Source organism: Chelonoidis abingdonii, chromosome 3, assembly GCF_003597395.2.
Source record: "Chelonoidis abingdonii isolate Lonesome George chromosome 3, CheloAbing_2.0, whole genome shotgun sequence".
NCBI lineage: Eukaryota > Metazoa > Chordata > Testudines > Testudinidae > Chelonoidis > Chelonoidis abingdonii.
Window position 1 is genome coordinate 113,403,264 of NC_133771.1, and position 16,236 is coordinate 113,419,499.

The 16,236-nt window shown below is 40.9% G+C and overlaps 1 protein-coding gene across 1 annotated transcript in view; it reads left to right on the top strand.

Moving 5' to 3' along the window:
- Positions 1 to 15,889, top strand: part of ZC2HC1B (zinc finger C2HC-type containing 1B) — a 19,038-nt gene extending 3,149 nt beyond the window's left edge. The window contains exons 2-8 of the mRNA XM_032795022.2: positions 3,432 to 3,496; positions 3,825 to 3,944; positions 5,431 to 5,569; positions 9,361 to 9,491; positions 10,518 to 10,611; positions 13,682 to 13,772; positions 15,865 to 15,889. Of these exons, the coding sequence (XP_032650913.2) occupies positions 3,432 to 3,496; positions 3,825 to 3,944; positions 5,431 to 5,569; positions 9,361 to 9,491; positions 10,518 to 10,611; positions 13,682 to 13,772; positions 15,865 to 15,889 (665 nt within the window). The remainder of the gene's footprint in view (positions 1 to 3,431; positions 3,497 to 3,824; positions 3,945 to 5,430; positions 5,570 to 9,360; positions 9,492 to 10,517; positions 10,612 to 13,681; positions 13,773 to 15,864) is intronic.
- The last annotated feature ends 347 nt before the right edge of the window (positions 15,890 to 16,236 follow it).

Sequence of the window (16,236 nt, forward strand, 5' to 3'; positions counted from 1 at the left end):
GTTTTGGCCTATGGAAAATAAACTGTTGCAGTCAGTTTTCCCTTAAGAGCTATCAGTGCCACCACCAGCGAAATTGGCATGCTTGTGTGCAAAGTCCATAGAAAGGCCAAGGATTTGAATTGCCATGGAAGATTAACTGCCTGGAGGTGGCCACTCCACATCAGGGTACTTGTGCTGTATTTGCCCCTACATTTCAGGCTCTAGGGTTGCTAACCTCTCACAATGAGTACATTTAACATTTTTATTAAAGATAATATTAAAATAATTATGTAATACATAGGTCGAGAAGAGGGTCTGTACATCTGGGTATAGTGCTTAGATTATCCACAACTACAAAGTTGTTTTTAAGTCACATGATACATAGAGCACATAATCAGCAATAACCCTAATTTAAGTGAATAAATTTAAGAATACAATTTAGATATTAGCATCCACGTATCTGGGTACATCACTCATGAGAAGTTGTACAGAGATTTGGTACTAATGCACAAAGCAAACTATACAGGAGGTGTATCCACATGTCTGCACATGTTAGGAGTACAAAATAAAACTGATTGCCATCAACCGCTCCCTTTGCTTTCACAGCCCCATGCTGCATTTCTATAGCTTGGGTAGGGAAAGTCAAAGAACACTGGAAAAGTGGAGTCAATTTGTCTGGGCAAGAGCCCTGCCCCCTGGTGACTAGTGTGGAGGGTGGCTGTATGCCAAAGCGCACTGGCAAAATCTCAATTTGTGTGGATCTTAGACAACTTAATAAAAGAATGTGTACAGAAAGACACATGGTTCCTGCATTTAACCCAACACGAGTCTTAAAGTTAGATGCTATCCAAGCCTTCTAGCAAATCCCCCTTGCTAAAGAATCTCTTAACTATACTCCTCCCCATTTGGAAGGTACCATTTGAATCGTTTTCTATTTGGCATATCTTCAGCACCAAAGCATTTCCAAAAAAGACTGTCTTGGCTTGTGTGAGGTTTGTATGGTGGTCTCTGCAATGCAGATGTGTTTGGTATATGGTAGAGAGAAAAATGAACACCGTGAGTGATTACATGCAGTTTTGAGACATTTTCAACAAGCTCAGTCTGAGAAATGTGAATTTGGAAAGAAGTAGATAAAATTTATAGGACTCATACTTGGCAAGCAGGGAATTCAGCTGGATTCCAACAAACTGAAAGCATTGCTCACCTTACCTGACTCCAATGATGTTTCTGCTATAAGATGTCGTCAAAGGCTTTAATGACCTCATTCTGGCTGCAATTCTAGCATCTGCCAGCTAACATCAGAAAATTAGAGATGAACAACTAAAGGATGAGACTTGCCAGAAACTGACTCAACTCTGCTAAAGAAGGTGAGGTCAAAGGAGTCACCTTCCAGCAGACCCATACTGGTAGGACTAAAATGACCTTCAGACAGCAGATTGTGTTTCTGAAAGGACAATGCATTTTCTTATCCCTGTGGTACTTCAGAAAGAGATGCTTGCCAAAATCCATTAACTCCAAAGTATAAACAAGCACAACAAGCCATATGGTGGCCTGGTCTGAGTAGGCAAATTCAGACTTTAGTAGAGGGCTGCAAGATATGTAAAACAGGGGTGTGGGAGGGGGAAATCACCAGAACCATTACTCTCTGCAGAGCTACCTGACAGACCTTGGCAGTGGTTAGTCACAGATTTGCCTTTTTGGAAAGGGCTCACATACATTATTGTAGTTTGATTACTTTTCCAGATATATTGACAGACTTCATCAGCACAGGTCATCCAGAAACCAAAGTCAGTAGTTTCAAGATATGGAGCTCAAGAAGTCCTCATAGCTAATAATGAGCCTCAGTTTACCTCTGAAACCTTCCTAGCATTTGCACAAGACTTTAATTTTGAACATTGTACTAGTAGTCCACATTACCCTAGAGTAATGGGGAGGTGCAGAGAGCAGAGTGGACTTTAAAAAGACTTCTGCAAAAATCACTGGACCTACATAAAGCATTCCTTGGCATATCGGTCAACACTGTCTGAACTATCTCCAGCAGAACTTCTGATGGGAAGATGATTTAGGATGCCTTTACCTAGTTCAGCTTAAACCTAAGTGGTCCAACCTCAAGAAATTTAAAAAACAGTGTACCAAAATAAAAATTCAGCAACAACGAAATTTGAATGTTCAGCACAGAACAAAAGCACTACCTGAACTGACAGCAGGGAACAAAGTTTGGCTTAAAAGCTCCCAGAACTTGGCAGAAATTCCCACATCCTACCTAGCGGGAACTCCGCCAGTATTTCTGTAGAGGGATCGGGTTCATCTGCAGTGTTTCCTGATAATAGAGGATCTGGAACCTGCAGGTACTTTGGGAAGTGATCCTCCTCCACAGGGAACTCCCTGCACAAACTCAATATGGAAATAAGAACATGGCCTGGAAGACTGATCAGATCCCTTCAAAGATTTGAACTTTAGAATACTGCTCAGGACTATTTAATTCCTTTTAAACTATTTGCACTACTCTAAATGCAATTGATAAGGGGCTAAAGTTCATTTTGAACTGGTGGGGTGTGGGTGGGTGGGGGGATGTATATGTTGTCTTAGTCTTTAATTATAAAGAAAGGGAGATGTGGTGGGTTTATAGCATTTATAGTCCTCTAGAGAGGACCAGGATGTGTTGCAGCTGGGTGTTTAATAAAGGTAGGAATTTCCTGGCTGAAGAATTTTCCAGTTGGTGCTTAAACATGGCTCTTGTGTTTGTCCTCACACTACACCATCTCCACAGAGTCAGAACATGACCAGTCCATCATTCCTTTCTCAGGCACAGATCAAGTACAGGAAAAGCAATAGGTCAGAGACAGCAGAGAGTTAAAACAGAGCTTGCAGCTGGGCAGGAGGGAGGGGAACTCAAGAGCCTCTCCTTCCATTGGGCAGTGGGGAAGGAGCAGGACTGGAGAGGAAGCCAACGGCTCAGAGGGTGAGATGTCAGAGGAACTGACAGGCTAACGCTATTGATCTTCGATAGCAGAAAGTAGGATGTTAGAACAAGTATATAGGAGAAGATCAGGTGGCTTAGAGCTGAAGTCAGAATTTTATCCATTTAGGCATTTTTCATCCTAGTATCTAAATGTGCCACTTGGTAAGTCTTCAGTTGAATGGTAACCCCTAACATTCCTTACATTAAACTGTAAAGTAACTGTCATATGGAAATGGTGAAGCTGGCCTCTCCAGCTGGTAACACAAACAGAGGAAACGGAGGCCTGTAGGGTATGGAATTTATCCCACCACTGAGATGAAGAGATCCCAAAAGGGGGAAAGAAAAAACCCACAGGTGTCTTTCTGTTGTGAGAAAGTGGCCTTTATAGAACCAGTTCCAGAAATCATAGGGCCTGCTCTTACCATTGATTGAGGGGAGGGGGATAAGAAATCCTCTGAAACTAATAGTTGATATGTTGAATTTTATACAGCTGCCGGAAGTCAAGATTTGCTAGCTTGTGAAACATGTGGAAGACATTTTGCGCAAGATGTTCTGGTAAAACAAAGGCGCTTTTCCCTCTACTTTAAGTTTTATGCATCTATGGGGGAATTGTGAGGGTTGGAGGGTGAGGGGCAGTAAATGCCAGTAGGTTAAACACAGATGTTGAAAGGAATTTTCACTCTGACTGTGAAAAAAGACTAACTGACCTGATCAGTATTCAGAGTACTGACCTGCCTTGTGGTGTAAATAGGTTATTTGTGCTTTCTCTCAACTAGCAATATTCCAGAGTGTGGCAGAAATAATTATAATGTCTTAGACAGAAGCAGCATTAGGAAAACATAAGGTCTTTGCCATAAGATTTTGTTTTTTCTTTGCATCCCAGTTAAGGCATGAGCCAATATGCAGGAAGGTCTTCAACAAAAAGCGCAAAACTTTCAATTCTTTGAAACAGAGACTGCAGGGAACTGAAATTCCCTCAGTGAAGAAACAGCCACCACCAAAGGTATTGTTGAAATTGTAGCAGGCATGTTGACTTCATTCTAATATTTTTGGTCAATGAATGTCGTCATTCACTCCAGCAATGAATGGGTGTCCTGAATGAGCATAGGGTTCTTCACTGTGTGTGGCATTCTCTCTTGGGGACACAGGCTGTCTCCTTGACTGGATCTGGCTTTGTTCTTGCCTTCCCCTGTCCCCAGCCCTAGCCTTTGTTCTTTATCAAGTGCTAGTAAGTGGCTTGTTGCCACCTGAGGCTTCCTCTGGTGCAAGAGCCATGCTGGTGTACAGTGAAACCATTAGGAACACATGGAGGCCTCAGTTCTTATAGGCGTCTTCCTTAAAAAGAAAATATATGAATAACGTACAACAGGGGTCAGCAACCTTTCAGAAGTGGTGTGCCGAGTCTTCATTTATTCACTCTAATTTAAGTTTTTGCGTGCCAGTAATACATTTTAAACCTTTTTAGAAGGTCTGTTTCTATAAGTCTGTAATATATAACTAAACTATTGTTGTATGTAAAGTAAATAAGGTTTCAGAATGTTTACAAAGCTTCATTTAAAATTAAATTAAAATGCAGAGCCACCCAGGCTGGTGGCCAGGACCTGGACAGTGTGAGTGTCACTGAAAATCAGCTCACGTGCCATCTTCGGCACCCGTGCCACAGGTTGTCTACCCCGACATATGAGCTTCTGGCAGCTTCCTCGCTAGTTAGGTCCGTGAGAGGAAGTGATGGTAGGACACTGATCTAATGCAGGAATGCTCAAGGTTCAGCTCAAGAGCCATCTATGGCCTATAAAGTCCCAAGGACAAAGCTGCAGCCCTTCATTGCTATTAAATTCAAGCAGTAAGCAAGTTTTATTCCTTTATTTAAGGAAGATCATTATCTACATTGCTGTGGTAGCCACAGGGTCTAAACAGGACTGAGGCACACACACAGCATTTATCTCACAGATGCCAGTACTATGGTTGTGTGCTCTTTATCATAGAATCATAGAATATCAGGGTTGGAAGAGATCTCAGGAGGTCATCTAGTCCAACCCCCTGTTCAAAGCAGGACCAATGCCAACTAAATCATCCTAGCCAGGGCTGATGATTTAGTAACAACAGCAGGCTATGCAGAATCCAATTTCAGACTTTGACTGACTGAGGAAAGAGGCAAAAAATATAAGAGGAGATCAAAAGGGAGGGGGGAGAAGTGATTGTCATGCTAACTTTCATATTTCATCCAGTATAAATATAGTCCTCTGTGACCTAAATGTCTTGATACAAGTGGCTATTCTTTTATTGGTCCATTGAAGCACAGGTTAACTTGTGACGATGAGGAAATAGGTCAAATCCACTTTCCTGAGTCTTACTAAGATTTTGTTCTGTTTTCAATATTTCTTCTTCCTCTTGAAATTCTATTTATAAAAGAACCTTCAGTCAAAGTCTTTATATATCCCCATAGAGGGGATATATACAGTTTTTGTTGCAATACATTTCCTTTACAGAAACAACCAGAAAAGAAATCTAACTGGAGACAGCTGCATGAGGATTTTATTAATGCTATTCAGTCAGCCAAACAAGTCGCAAAAGCCATGAAAGAAGGCCGACCCCTTCCTCCTCTTCCACCTCCAAGCATCAATCCAGGTTTGTGATTTAGTTTCACTTACTGCTTCTCTTGTGCTTGCTTATCTTTGGTAAAACAGTGAGCTCCTGTTGTTCACAGATGGGCTTCTGCTTTACTCCATTCTGCACAATCCAAGGTGAACATTAATTCCCTGATTCCTGATTGATTGTTTTTTTAAAATGTAGTGGTGGAGCAGAGCATGAATTAAGGGCAGCCTTGGGAGCAGCTAAAGAGGGTTTCTGCATTCAGTGAGTAGTAGCATCAGGGAGAAGTAGAGCAACATAGATGAATTGCAGAGGAAGAAAAATAATTGAACCTTTCAACCTTAATGGTAGCAACTCATCAGTCTAGTAGCAGTGCTCTGGTGTGGGAGCTGGGATGCTTGGGTTCTAGTCCTGACTGGCATTGACTAACAAAGAGTGAAGTTCACCCCTTACCGCTTGGAAGAAACTGTAAGTCAGGCATAGGCCTCATACTGGCCCTCTGCACTGGGATGAATGTCACCTTTTGGATTTTCAGAGGTCAGTGAGGGAGGTGTGGGTGCTCAGCACCTTTGAAAGTTGATCCTCTTGCTTCTCATAGACTTTAAGGCCAAAAAGGACCATCGTGATAATCTAGTCTGACCTCCTGCACATCACAGGCCACAGAACTTCACCCACTCCTGCAACAGGCCCATAACCCCTGTCTGAGTCACTGAAGTCCTCAAATCATTAAAGACTTAAAGTTACAGAGAATCTACCATTTACTCTAGCTCAAACCAGTAAGTGACACATGCTGCAGAGGAAGGCAAAAAGCCACCATGGTCTTTTTCAATTTATTCTTCTTGTAAAGTAGGTTCTCCATTCCTCTGATCATCCTAATAGCCTTTTTGTGCATTTGTTCCCGTCTGAATTCATCTTTCATAAGCATAAGAGACCAGAATTGTGCACGCTATTCCAGATGAGGTCTTACCAGTGCCTTGTACAATGGTAACACTTCCCTGTCTCTACTGAAAATATCTTGCCTAATGCATCCTAGGATTGTATTCGTTTTTTTTTCATGGCCATGTCATATTGGCATCGCTTAGTCATCTGTGTTAGACCAAAACACCCAGGTCTTTCTCTTCCTCTGTTGCTTCCAACTGGTAAATCCTTAGCTTGTAGCAAAACTCTTGTTAGTCCCTAACTACATGACCTTACACTTTAAACTATTAAATTTCATCCCATTTCTACTACTCCAGTTTTCAAGGTCATCCAGATCTTCTTGTGTGACATTCCCATCCTCCTCTGTATTGGCAATATCTCCCAACCTGTGTCAACCATACATTTTATTAGCACATTCCCATATTTTGTTTCAAGGTCATTAATGGTCAAAAGACTGATCCTTGAGGAACTCCACTGGTAACGTCCCTTCAGCCTGATAGGTGAGCTATCAGTATGAGTCATTGTAGTCTCCCCTTTAACTAGTTCCTTACCCACCTTTCAATTCTATGTTCATTCCCATCTTCTCCAATTTAATAATTTCCCATGTGGAACTATATCAAATCCTTTCCTGAAATCCAGATAGATTAGATCCACTGCATTTCCTTTGTCTAGAAAATTGAAGATCTTCTCAAAGAAAGAGAACTAGTTGGTCTACCTTTTTTGTACAACCATGTTGTATTTTGTTGCCTTTACTGTTTACCTCTGTCTTTTATTACTCTGTCTTTCAGAATTTGTTCTAAGACTTGGCATACAACTGAGATCAAACTAATGGTCTTTTAACTTAAATATATGGATTATATTTGCACTTCTCCAGTCATAAGGTATAACCCCCGAGTTTATGGATTCATTAAAAATCCTTGCTATTGGGCTTGCAATTTCATGTGCCAATTCATTTAATGTTCTTGGATGGAGATTAGCTGGGCCCCCCAATTTGTTCTCATTAAGCTGTTTGTTTTGCTTTCACCTTGGATCTGGTAATTTCTAGTTTAATATCCTTGTTCCAAATAGCCACCCTGTCATTGTCCCCAAGCTCCTCATTCTGGTTATTTTAATACTGAGGCAAAGTATTTGTTTAGATGTTGGGCCCTACCTAGAATTTTCTTTAATCTCCACCCCATCCTCCGTGCTTAGCAGTCCCACTTTATTTTTTCTTTTTAGTTATATGGTTAAAGAACCTTTTTTACTATTGGTTTTAATGTCCTTTGTAAGGTTTTTCACAGTTCTCACTTTATCCTCACATTTTTTGACCTCTAAGAGGTAGCTTTCCGTGCTGATCCCTCACTTTTTCCATTCTTTGTAGGCTTTTGAGATGCTTGTTGAGCCAGTTTGGTCTTGCGACCCTTCTGTATGAGATTTCCCCTCTCTTCTTGTCCCCCTCCTCCCCACCTTGGAAGGCAGGCTTCAGATAGTTTATGCAACTTTGACTTAAAATGATTCTAAGGCTCCTGTATATTCAGATCCCCAAGTTCTTCAGTCCAGACAACTTCCCTAAAAAATTCAGGGAATTAGTTAAAGTTTTCCTTTTTTAAATCAATGACCCTAGTTGCAGACATACTTTCGTTTATTCTTCCATTTAGTTTAAACTGAATTAACTCATGTACCTCTGTACCAGATGACTGGAGGATAGCAAATGTAATGCTGATTTTTACAAAAGGCTCCACAGGCAATCCTGATGCTTACAGGCTGGCAAGCCTAACTTCAGTACCAGGCAAATTGGTTAAAACTATAGTACAGAGGTGGGCAAACTACGGCCTGCGGGTCACATCCAGGCCGCGGGACTGTCCTGCCCAGCCTCTGAGCTCCCGGACAGGGAGGCAGGCCCCTGGCCTCTCCTCCGCTGTCCCTCCTCCCCTGTAGCCTCACCTTGCTGCGCCACCAGTGGTATAGCCTGCCGCTCCTGCCCGGCAGCATGGGCGGCGTGACCGGCTGCGTCAGGGCTGCGAGCTTCTGCTACTTTGAGCAGCATAGTAAGGGAGTTGGGGGTTGGATAAAGGGCAGGGGATCCCCAGGGGCAGTTGGATGGGGTGGAGGTTCTTGGGGGCAATCAGGGGACAGGGAGCGGGAGGGTGGATAGGTTGAGGATTCTGAGGGGGGCAGTTGGGGCAGGAAGTGGGAGGGGCGGATAGGGGGTGGGGGCCAGGCTGTTTGGGCAGGCACAGCCTTCCCTACCTGGCCTTCCATACAGTTTTGCAATGCATCGGGCCAAAAAGTTTGTCCACCCCTGCTATAGTATATATTACAGTAATCCTTTTGGTTAATCACATAGACATCTAACAGAAAAATGGCAGATTTTTCTAGAGTTTTATTCGATTTTTTTTTTTAAGCCAAGCATAATAAATGTGGAGGATTATATGTGAAGAAATGCTACTCTCTGATCCAGGCTACACAGCCTCAACATAGCGCTCTCTTGCCCACTCTGCATTCATTCCACATGTGGAACTCCAGTTGTGCTCAGTGAATGCAGAATAGAGATTTGTAGTGCAATATCAGAGGGGAGAGAAACTCGCATTGATTTCAGTGGGCTTTGGACCAAACCCCGTATGTCAACAACAAGAATCTCAACACTTTGCAATTGATCATGGCACCCACCTTCATCTCTGCAACAAACAGATCAAATGAACATAGTTGCCAAGGTGTGTGGAATTTTGCCAAAGGCAGTTCTTAGCATTGATGGGGAAACTGAGGCACAGTGAGGGGAAGCGACTTGCCCAAGGTCACCCAGCGGGGCAGGAAAAGCTGGGAATTGATCCCAGGTCTCCTAAGTTCTAGTCTCCCAGAGAGTAGTCAATTTTCTCTCAATATCTTATAAGCTGTTGATTCAATCATACCTGTTCCTTTGTTGTAATCAGACTATATTCAGTGTCCCTACTGCTTGAGAAGGTTTAACGAAGCTGCAGCAGAGAGGCATATCAGTTTTTGCAAAGAACAAGCTACACGACATGTCTTTGCACCAGGCCAGAAAGCAGCCAAACAGGCCCCGGTAAGTAATACATTTGCCTTGTGTTTTCTTGCAGACAGACTCACGAGACAGAATGGGTTGTGATGTATGGAGGGAAGCACCACATTCATATGTAGCTTTAAACCACAGTGAAGTTAATGATATTTTTGTTTTTTTTAATTAAATGCCATGTGAGTTGCTGCAAAAAAGAATCCCTCTGTCTGCAGGAAGTTGCAGAAAAGTGTGGTAGCAAACACTGAGGAGAAAATAGCTTCTTCAGACTCTTCTCTAATTGGATTCCAGGAAAGCAACTGTAGAGTAATGGAAACTAATACAGCTTCCATGCTGGATACAGAGTACTACTGTACTGTCCTAAGGAATATATCAAAGGCCAAATTTCTTCGGTAGCCTCCGAAGTGAAGTTAATCCTCTGTGTCTTGACCTGTGCTGCTGTATTTATTCAATGTTTATACAACTTCTACTGAAAGATTTTTAAAAAAAAAAGATTTTATTAAAACATAAATTGTTCATTAATAAAAAAAGAGTGACAGAGTTTGTAACTAGTAATCAACAAAGTAAAAATCTTGTTGTTATGCCCACCAGTTCATTTTCTTTTAAGTATTTCAATTTTAGAGGAGGATCAGCTTTCTGATGAAAGGAAAGGTAAATTCTGCAATGGAGGGGAAAAAATCGAGGATAAAATTCTTTATCTACCACCAAAAGTCTTAAAATACTCCATAGTTAAGATGGTGAGTGTCTAATCAAGGGAGTTTCTGGAGAACCGGATGTTTCAAAGGGGTGATGCCATTGAGAGGGAGATGCCTGCATGTGTCACTAAAAGGCTGCTTCTCTGAGTGTCTTGATTGTTTTAAGCTGAATGGGAAAACAATGCTTTGGGGAAGAGGCAAGGTACTGGTGGCCTTGCCCTCTGCCTGGCCTGCTGCTGCTGTCTCCGAGGGGATTAAGAACATGGGCTGCTCTCAACACCTCCACGCAATCTCTGCTGGAGTTGAGTCCTGGTCAGTTTTGTCATGAAACTATGCAAACTGCTTGTGTTCTCCTCACCAGGGCAAGCAACAAATGACTCAAAGGAGAGAACCAACCGTAACAAGTGCTGTGGAATCACTGCTTCAGAACAGAGCCCAAGAAGCTGCCATTGCAGGTAAAGGGTTGCAATCGATTGGGTGAGTGAACATTCAGAAATACTTGCACAAGGTCATTACTACTCTGCAACTGGGCATCAGTTACTGCTACCGCTCAGATGTCACAGAGTAGCATCACCCTGTTTGCACTACCACTTTTAGTCAGTTCTGTACCCAGTTAGTGACCTGGCTGGCTCTAACAGCAGTTTGTATCCTCCAACAACATGGTTAACATTATTTTAGAAACTGGTAGCTAACAGCGTTTCCTCCTGCCAGCAGCATAGACTAGTTACAGGAAGATAGCCATCTATGGTAACCAGTCATCACTCCATCTGTCTGTGCAGTCTGGGCCCAATCCTGCAAGGTGCTGAGGAACTCATGAAGCATAAGCACCTTCAGCTCTCCCTGAATTCAATGGGCCTTGAGGGTGTTCAGCAACTTGTAGGATCAGACCCTTCCTGTGAAAGCACATGCCAGAATGCATTGGCCCCTGTGTTGTTTGGTATCACTCTGTGTAGAAATTGTTCAGGCACTGTAATACTGCTGAAGCACTATGGAGTAGCTTCTGAGACTTTTCATAGAATGCACTACAACAGTCAGTTAGCAGCATGGTTGGTGTGGCTGCACAAATGTAGTTTGTGTTGTTTTTGTGGTTTTTTTTTTAAAAGCAACACTTCTGCTGTGTGGACAAAATGTAACAATGTTTGTAATTGGATCACGTGAGTGAGTCACAGACTGGCAAAGAAAATATGGCTGTATTTGTAGACTAGGATGGGGAGGTGTTGGTATACGTGTAGAACTTGGTAAATGAACAATAAATTTAGATTTCAGCTTAATTCTGTCATGAGCAGGAGCAGTTATCTCCCTCTTCCTCTCCTCTCCCCACCCCCACCCCCACCCCCCCACTGGAAAGGACAAACACACAGAACTAATATACTTAGCACTTTACATCTTCAGAGTGCTGCACAAAATCTAATGGAATCCTTACAATAATCCTGGGAGGTGCAGGGTGAGAAAACAGAGGCAGGGCAGTTAAGTGTCTTGACCCATGGCCAGTGACTGAGTCAGTGGCAGAAGCAGAATTAGAACTCAGGAGGTCCTGACTAGAGCTGATCACAAAATGGGATTTCCATGCTGTTGGAAACTAGTATTTCTACATTCCTTTTCATTCCAAATCAGGACAAAGTTAAAATGGCAAAATGTTTCACAGAATGAAAAACTTCTACTCAGAAATGCCCAAATGCTTTGTTTTGAGTTGACATTAATCTCTGCGTTTGGCTGAGCTACTGCAGTGTCTCATAGTAGTTGTGGTTCTGAGTCCCCTCTACAACCTGGGCAGATTACATCTTCCTTAATGTACCACAGTGTCTCCTTATTATTGAGATACTGCAGTGCTTCATGGGACTTCTGTGGCTGAACCAGTGTGGTTCTTTATGGGACCCAGAAGTACACCTTCCATAAGGCACTGCAGTAATTAAGGCAGATGCAGAGATTGTCAACCCAAAGTAAAAACATCATTTCATTTTTCTCTACGGAAAATGCCGACAAAATCATTTCCCAAAGAAAAACTTCACTTTTGACACAACCCCATTTTCCAATTGCAACATTTCAACTGAAAATCTTCAACCAGCCCTAGTCCTGAACTCACTTCCCTAGAACATTCTTTAGAAAAGAAATGTAGAAAGGAAGGAGAGGTTTTAAAGCTTCCAAGTAGGAAGCATTGGAGTTTTTAAAAATTACTTGTCTGTATCCCTTTGTACCTTGGGTTTTGTTTTTTCCTAAGTCTTCGGGTTTTCAAAAATGACTAGAAATGCATTAAAAGTGAGCTAGGCATTTTTAAAATGTAAACATTCCCCTGCATGCCTTGGAACCCCAATACTTGCAGCATGATGCAAATAAATGCATGATCCCAGAAAGTGAAACTAAAGAGAGATTTTTTCAGTAATAGTCCTTGAGGAAGAGAAATAGTTTTTAGCATTTGAGCTCTATTATTTGAGAAGTAAGGTTAATGGCAGTGAAGGATTTTGCTAAATGAAGAATTCAGTAATGCTGCAACATCTTCCTTTTGCTCTCAAAGAACCAGATTGTGACTAGAAGCAAGAGAAGGAGAAGAGTAATGAGAAGGGTATTGCACCAGTATTATTCCTCTGTCTACTGTAATAGTAATTTTGTAGATGGCAGCAATTTGAAATCTGTTGGATCAAGCTTGATGTAGGTTTAATATTAATATGAAATAAAAATACAGCTTAGTATACTGAATCTTTCTATCTGTTAAAGTGGACCTTGTTGAAGGAATGGGACAGAATGAGATTAATTTCCCTTGCCACTTGGTGTCACTATAATTCCAATATATATACTGTCCTTTATTTTCATTTCTTACATATATTGCAATTGCACATTATTGGGCTGGAAACTCTGGAACCTTTTCCTTGTAATTCGGTCTGAGTTCTTTTATAATGAGTGTTTAAAGATAAGTATTTACCCAAATTATAAGAAGGGGGCCCCATTATCCTTCTGCCCTTTGAGATCCCTGAATGAAAGGTGCTATGAAATGCCAAGTATTATTGATAGGACACTGCTGTTAGCAGGCGTGTAATCTCTATGACAAGGTTTCTTTTGACCCACATGGGGCACCCACATTTTTAATCTTACTGCAGTCAGTAGACATTATGACTTGTTTGTTCTTCTCATACACCGATTTCTTTTAATTTGATTTTGACATCCTTTCATCTGAAGCATATAAGTACATGGGACAACAAATTAGTAATGATAACATGGAGGCTATGACAGTCTTCCCATGCAGAACAAGAAAACCCTTAAACACACCAAACGCATTGAATATGACATTCAGTATTTTTTAAGAGCAGGGAGGTAAGTTAGAAACCCGGTGCTCTCTTCTCCCACTGTTGGACTTGGTACGCTTCTTTCAGGATCCGTCTCCCCCCGCCCCCCCCCTTATCAGACTGTTTTAAAAATAAGTTACATTAAAGATTATTGGAGGTATAACCCAGGCAGTTATATATATGTGTGTATTTTGCAATAATTCATTTAATGTAAAAATTATTGAGATATAGTACTGTGCTTTTAAAGGACCTGCTGTGCAGTCCTCTGCTGGAATGCCAGAGAGAACCAAAAAAACGTCTGGTGTACCCTTTGGAAAAAATACTTCAGGAGATTCTCGGTAAGAAATATCTTTGTACTGAGGCTCTGAAGGATTAGATTTTTATCAGTAAATGTTGGTAAACATCAGTTTCACTGTACACACATACAAAGTGACATATCAAATACAAAATTTACAGATAGACAAAAACAATGCTTGAGAAGTTATTACGAGTTTGCCTCAAGGATATTTACTTGGTATGTTTTGATTTGTGATGTTGACAATTTGTTTTAACAGTTATAAAGCTTTAACTTCTTAATCTTAACATCTATTGTCATTAAATAATTCTGACCCTAACTTCCCACAAACATGAAAATTTAAATTCATTAAAAATTGAAAAAAATTGATATTGTCCATCAAAATTATTTTTAAAAAACTCATTCTGCCAAGCCAATGTATATTTTACAATAAGGTTAATCAAATGATCAGCTCTGCGAGGCTTATTTAAATGTAAACAGCATATACAGTATGCAGAAATATGTCACAACTAGGGCCACTGGAAGTTAATGTAGCAGAATTTCTACCCATTCTGTGCCGGGAGGGTCTCCTTATGGGTTTTTCTGGTATTCTCTTCTATAGAACTTGAGTTTTCTCAAGTGTTGGGTGGAACTCTTTTGGCAGGTAAGGGAATAGTTTCAATGTAAACTGATAGTGCTTTCTGCCTGAGTCTGCAGACACAGTGGGTATATCTACATAGCAACTAGACATCTGCAGCTGGCCCATGCCAGCCAACTCAGACTTGGGCTCGGGTTGCACATCTGTTTCATTGCTGTGTAGACTTTCAGGCACGAGCTGGAGTCTGGGATCTAGGACCCTCCCACCTTGCAGGGTCTCAGAGCACGGGCTCCAGCCCATGCCTGGAAGTCTACAATGCAATGAAACAGCTGCGCAGCCTGAGCTCTGTGAGCCCAAGTTGGCTGGCATGGGCCAGCCACAGGTTTTTCTTTGCTGTATGGACATACCCCAAGAAACATTAGCTTTAAGAACTATGAACTTCCCTGTTGCTCTCAGTGGAATAATCACTCTGAAGTATACTAATAAAAACATCCAGCTATGATACTTACCAAGCATAGGAAGACTATATGAAAGTACGTTCCATACAGATTTCAAGTTTTACGTTTTATCAAAAATTGAATATTATGTCTATAATATATTTTTTGCCCTTAGAATGGGGCCTGTGAGGTTGAGGGCAGAGAAAATGTCTGATGGGGAAGTGGAAAGTCTCCAAGGCAGGGGAGAGTTCATGTGAAAATCTCAAGTAGGCACTGAAAGCTCTGAACTTGGAGGGACAAGAAATTTAAAACAAGACTGGGCAACAGTTTTATTTCAAATTATTCAATACAAACAAACATAATTTGGTATGAATTTTCTTTTAAAAATCCAGTGGATTTTTCTGCAAAATCCAAGGCAAAAATTCCAGTGAATAGGGAAAATTTGCTGCCAATTTCCACTGGCCCTAGGCATGAGAAGATTTAATATTAGGGAAAATACCACTCTGAGAAGTATTCCATAATCCACAAGCAAGAAAGGAATCAGTTATAAAGTAGAAAAATTCTGAAAAATCAATTTTTTTCATTGAAATTTAAATTATTGAAAAATGTAATCACTTGATAAACTGATAATAACAGCGCAGTTTCTGTGAAAATGTCCAAAAAACACATGCAAAGAATTTTCAAGTTTGAAAGCATCCAGTCAACTCTAGCATAAGTAAAGGGTGGGGCAATCTAAAAAGAAATGCCCTAGCTTTCACCCACCTGGCCAAGGCCCATTCAGTTTATTCTTTTATTACATATAAAGGTATGTCAGGTTCATGGGCAGTGTGTTTTTAATATTTTTTTAATTTAAAAACAGAAGAATGGGTCTGATTTTTGGGTTAAGCATTTTTTGTTATTCCTTTTTTCTACTCAGTTTCAGCTGATGAACATATGGAGCCTTTCATGAATGCCTAGTTATTCCATGGTTGACTGAGTTCATCTAACAGGCCGTGATTATTTATGTTGTTTCTGTTGCTTTGGTTTAACCTTATTTTGTTAGGAAAAAAATATAAGTAACACAGTATGAAGGGTTTGTTCGGGTACTAGTAGTAAGTAAATGTCACTTCACTGATTTTCAGACTCCCAGCACAAAGCAGAAGATAAGGTAGCAGATCACCCATGACTTGAAATGGCTGCCTTTCCTTGTACAGCATTGCTACTGAAGATCCTAGGAAAACAGTTCCATAAGACCATCTGCATTCCAACTTGTCACACAGTTTATTACATGGAAGACAACTGTGTGTTACTGATTACAATACAATGTGCAAGCTGAAGTTTACAGACTTGCTTAGTTTCTTTTCTGGGATACAAATTATTTTCTAGTGCCCTTTTTAAAGCATAATTGACTTGATTGATTGATTGATTTGGTAAATTGTTCTGCCCCACTTGTGACTGGTTAAAAGACGATGCCATCAAGATATTGAAAATTATTTTTAAACATCATTGTGATC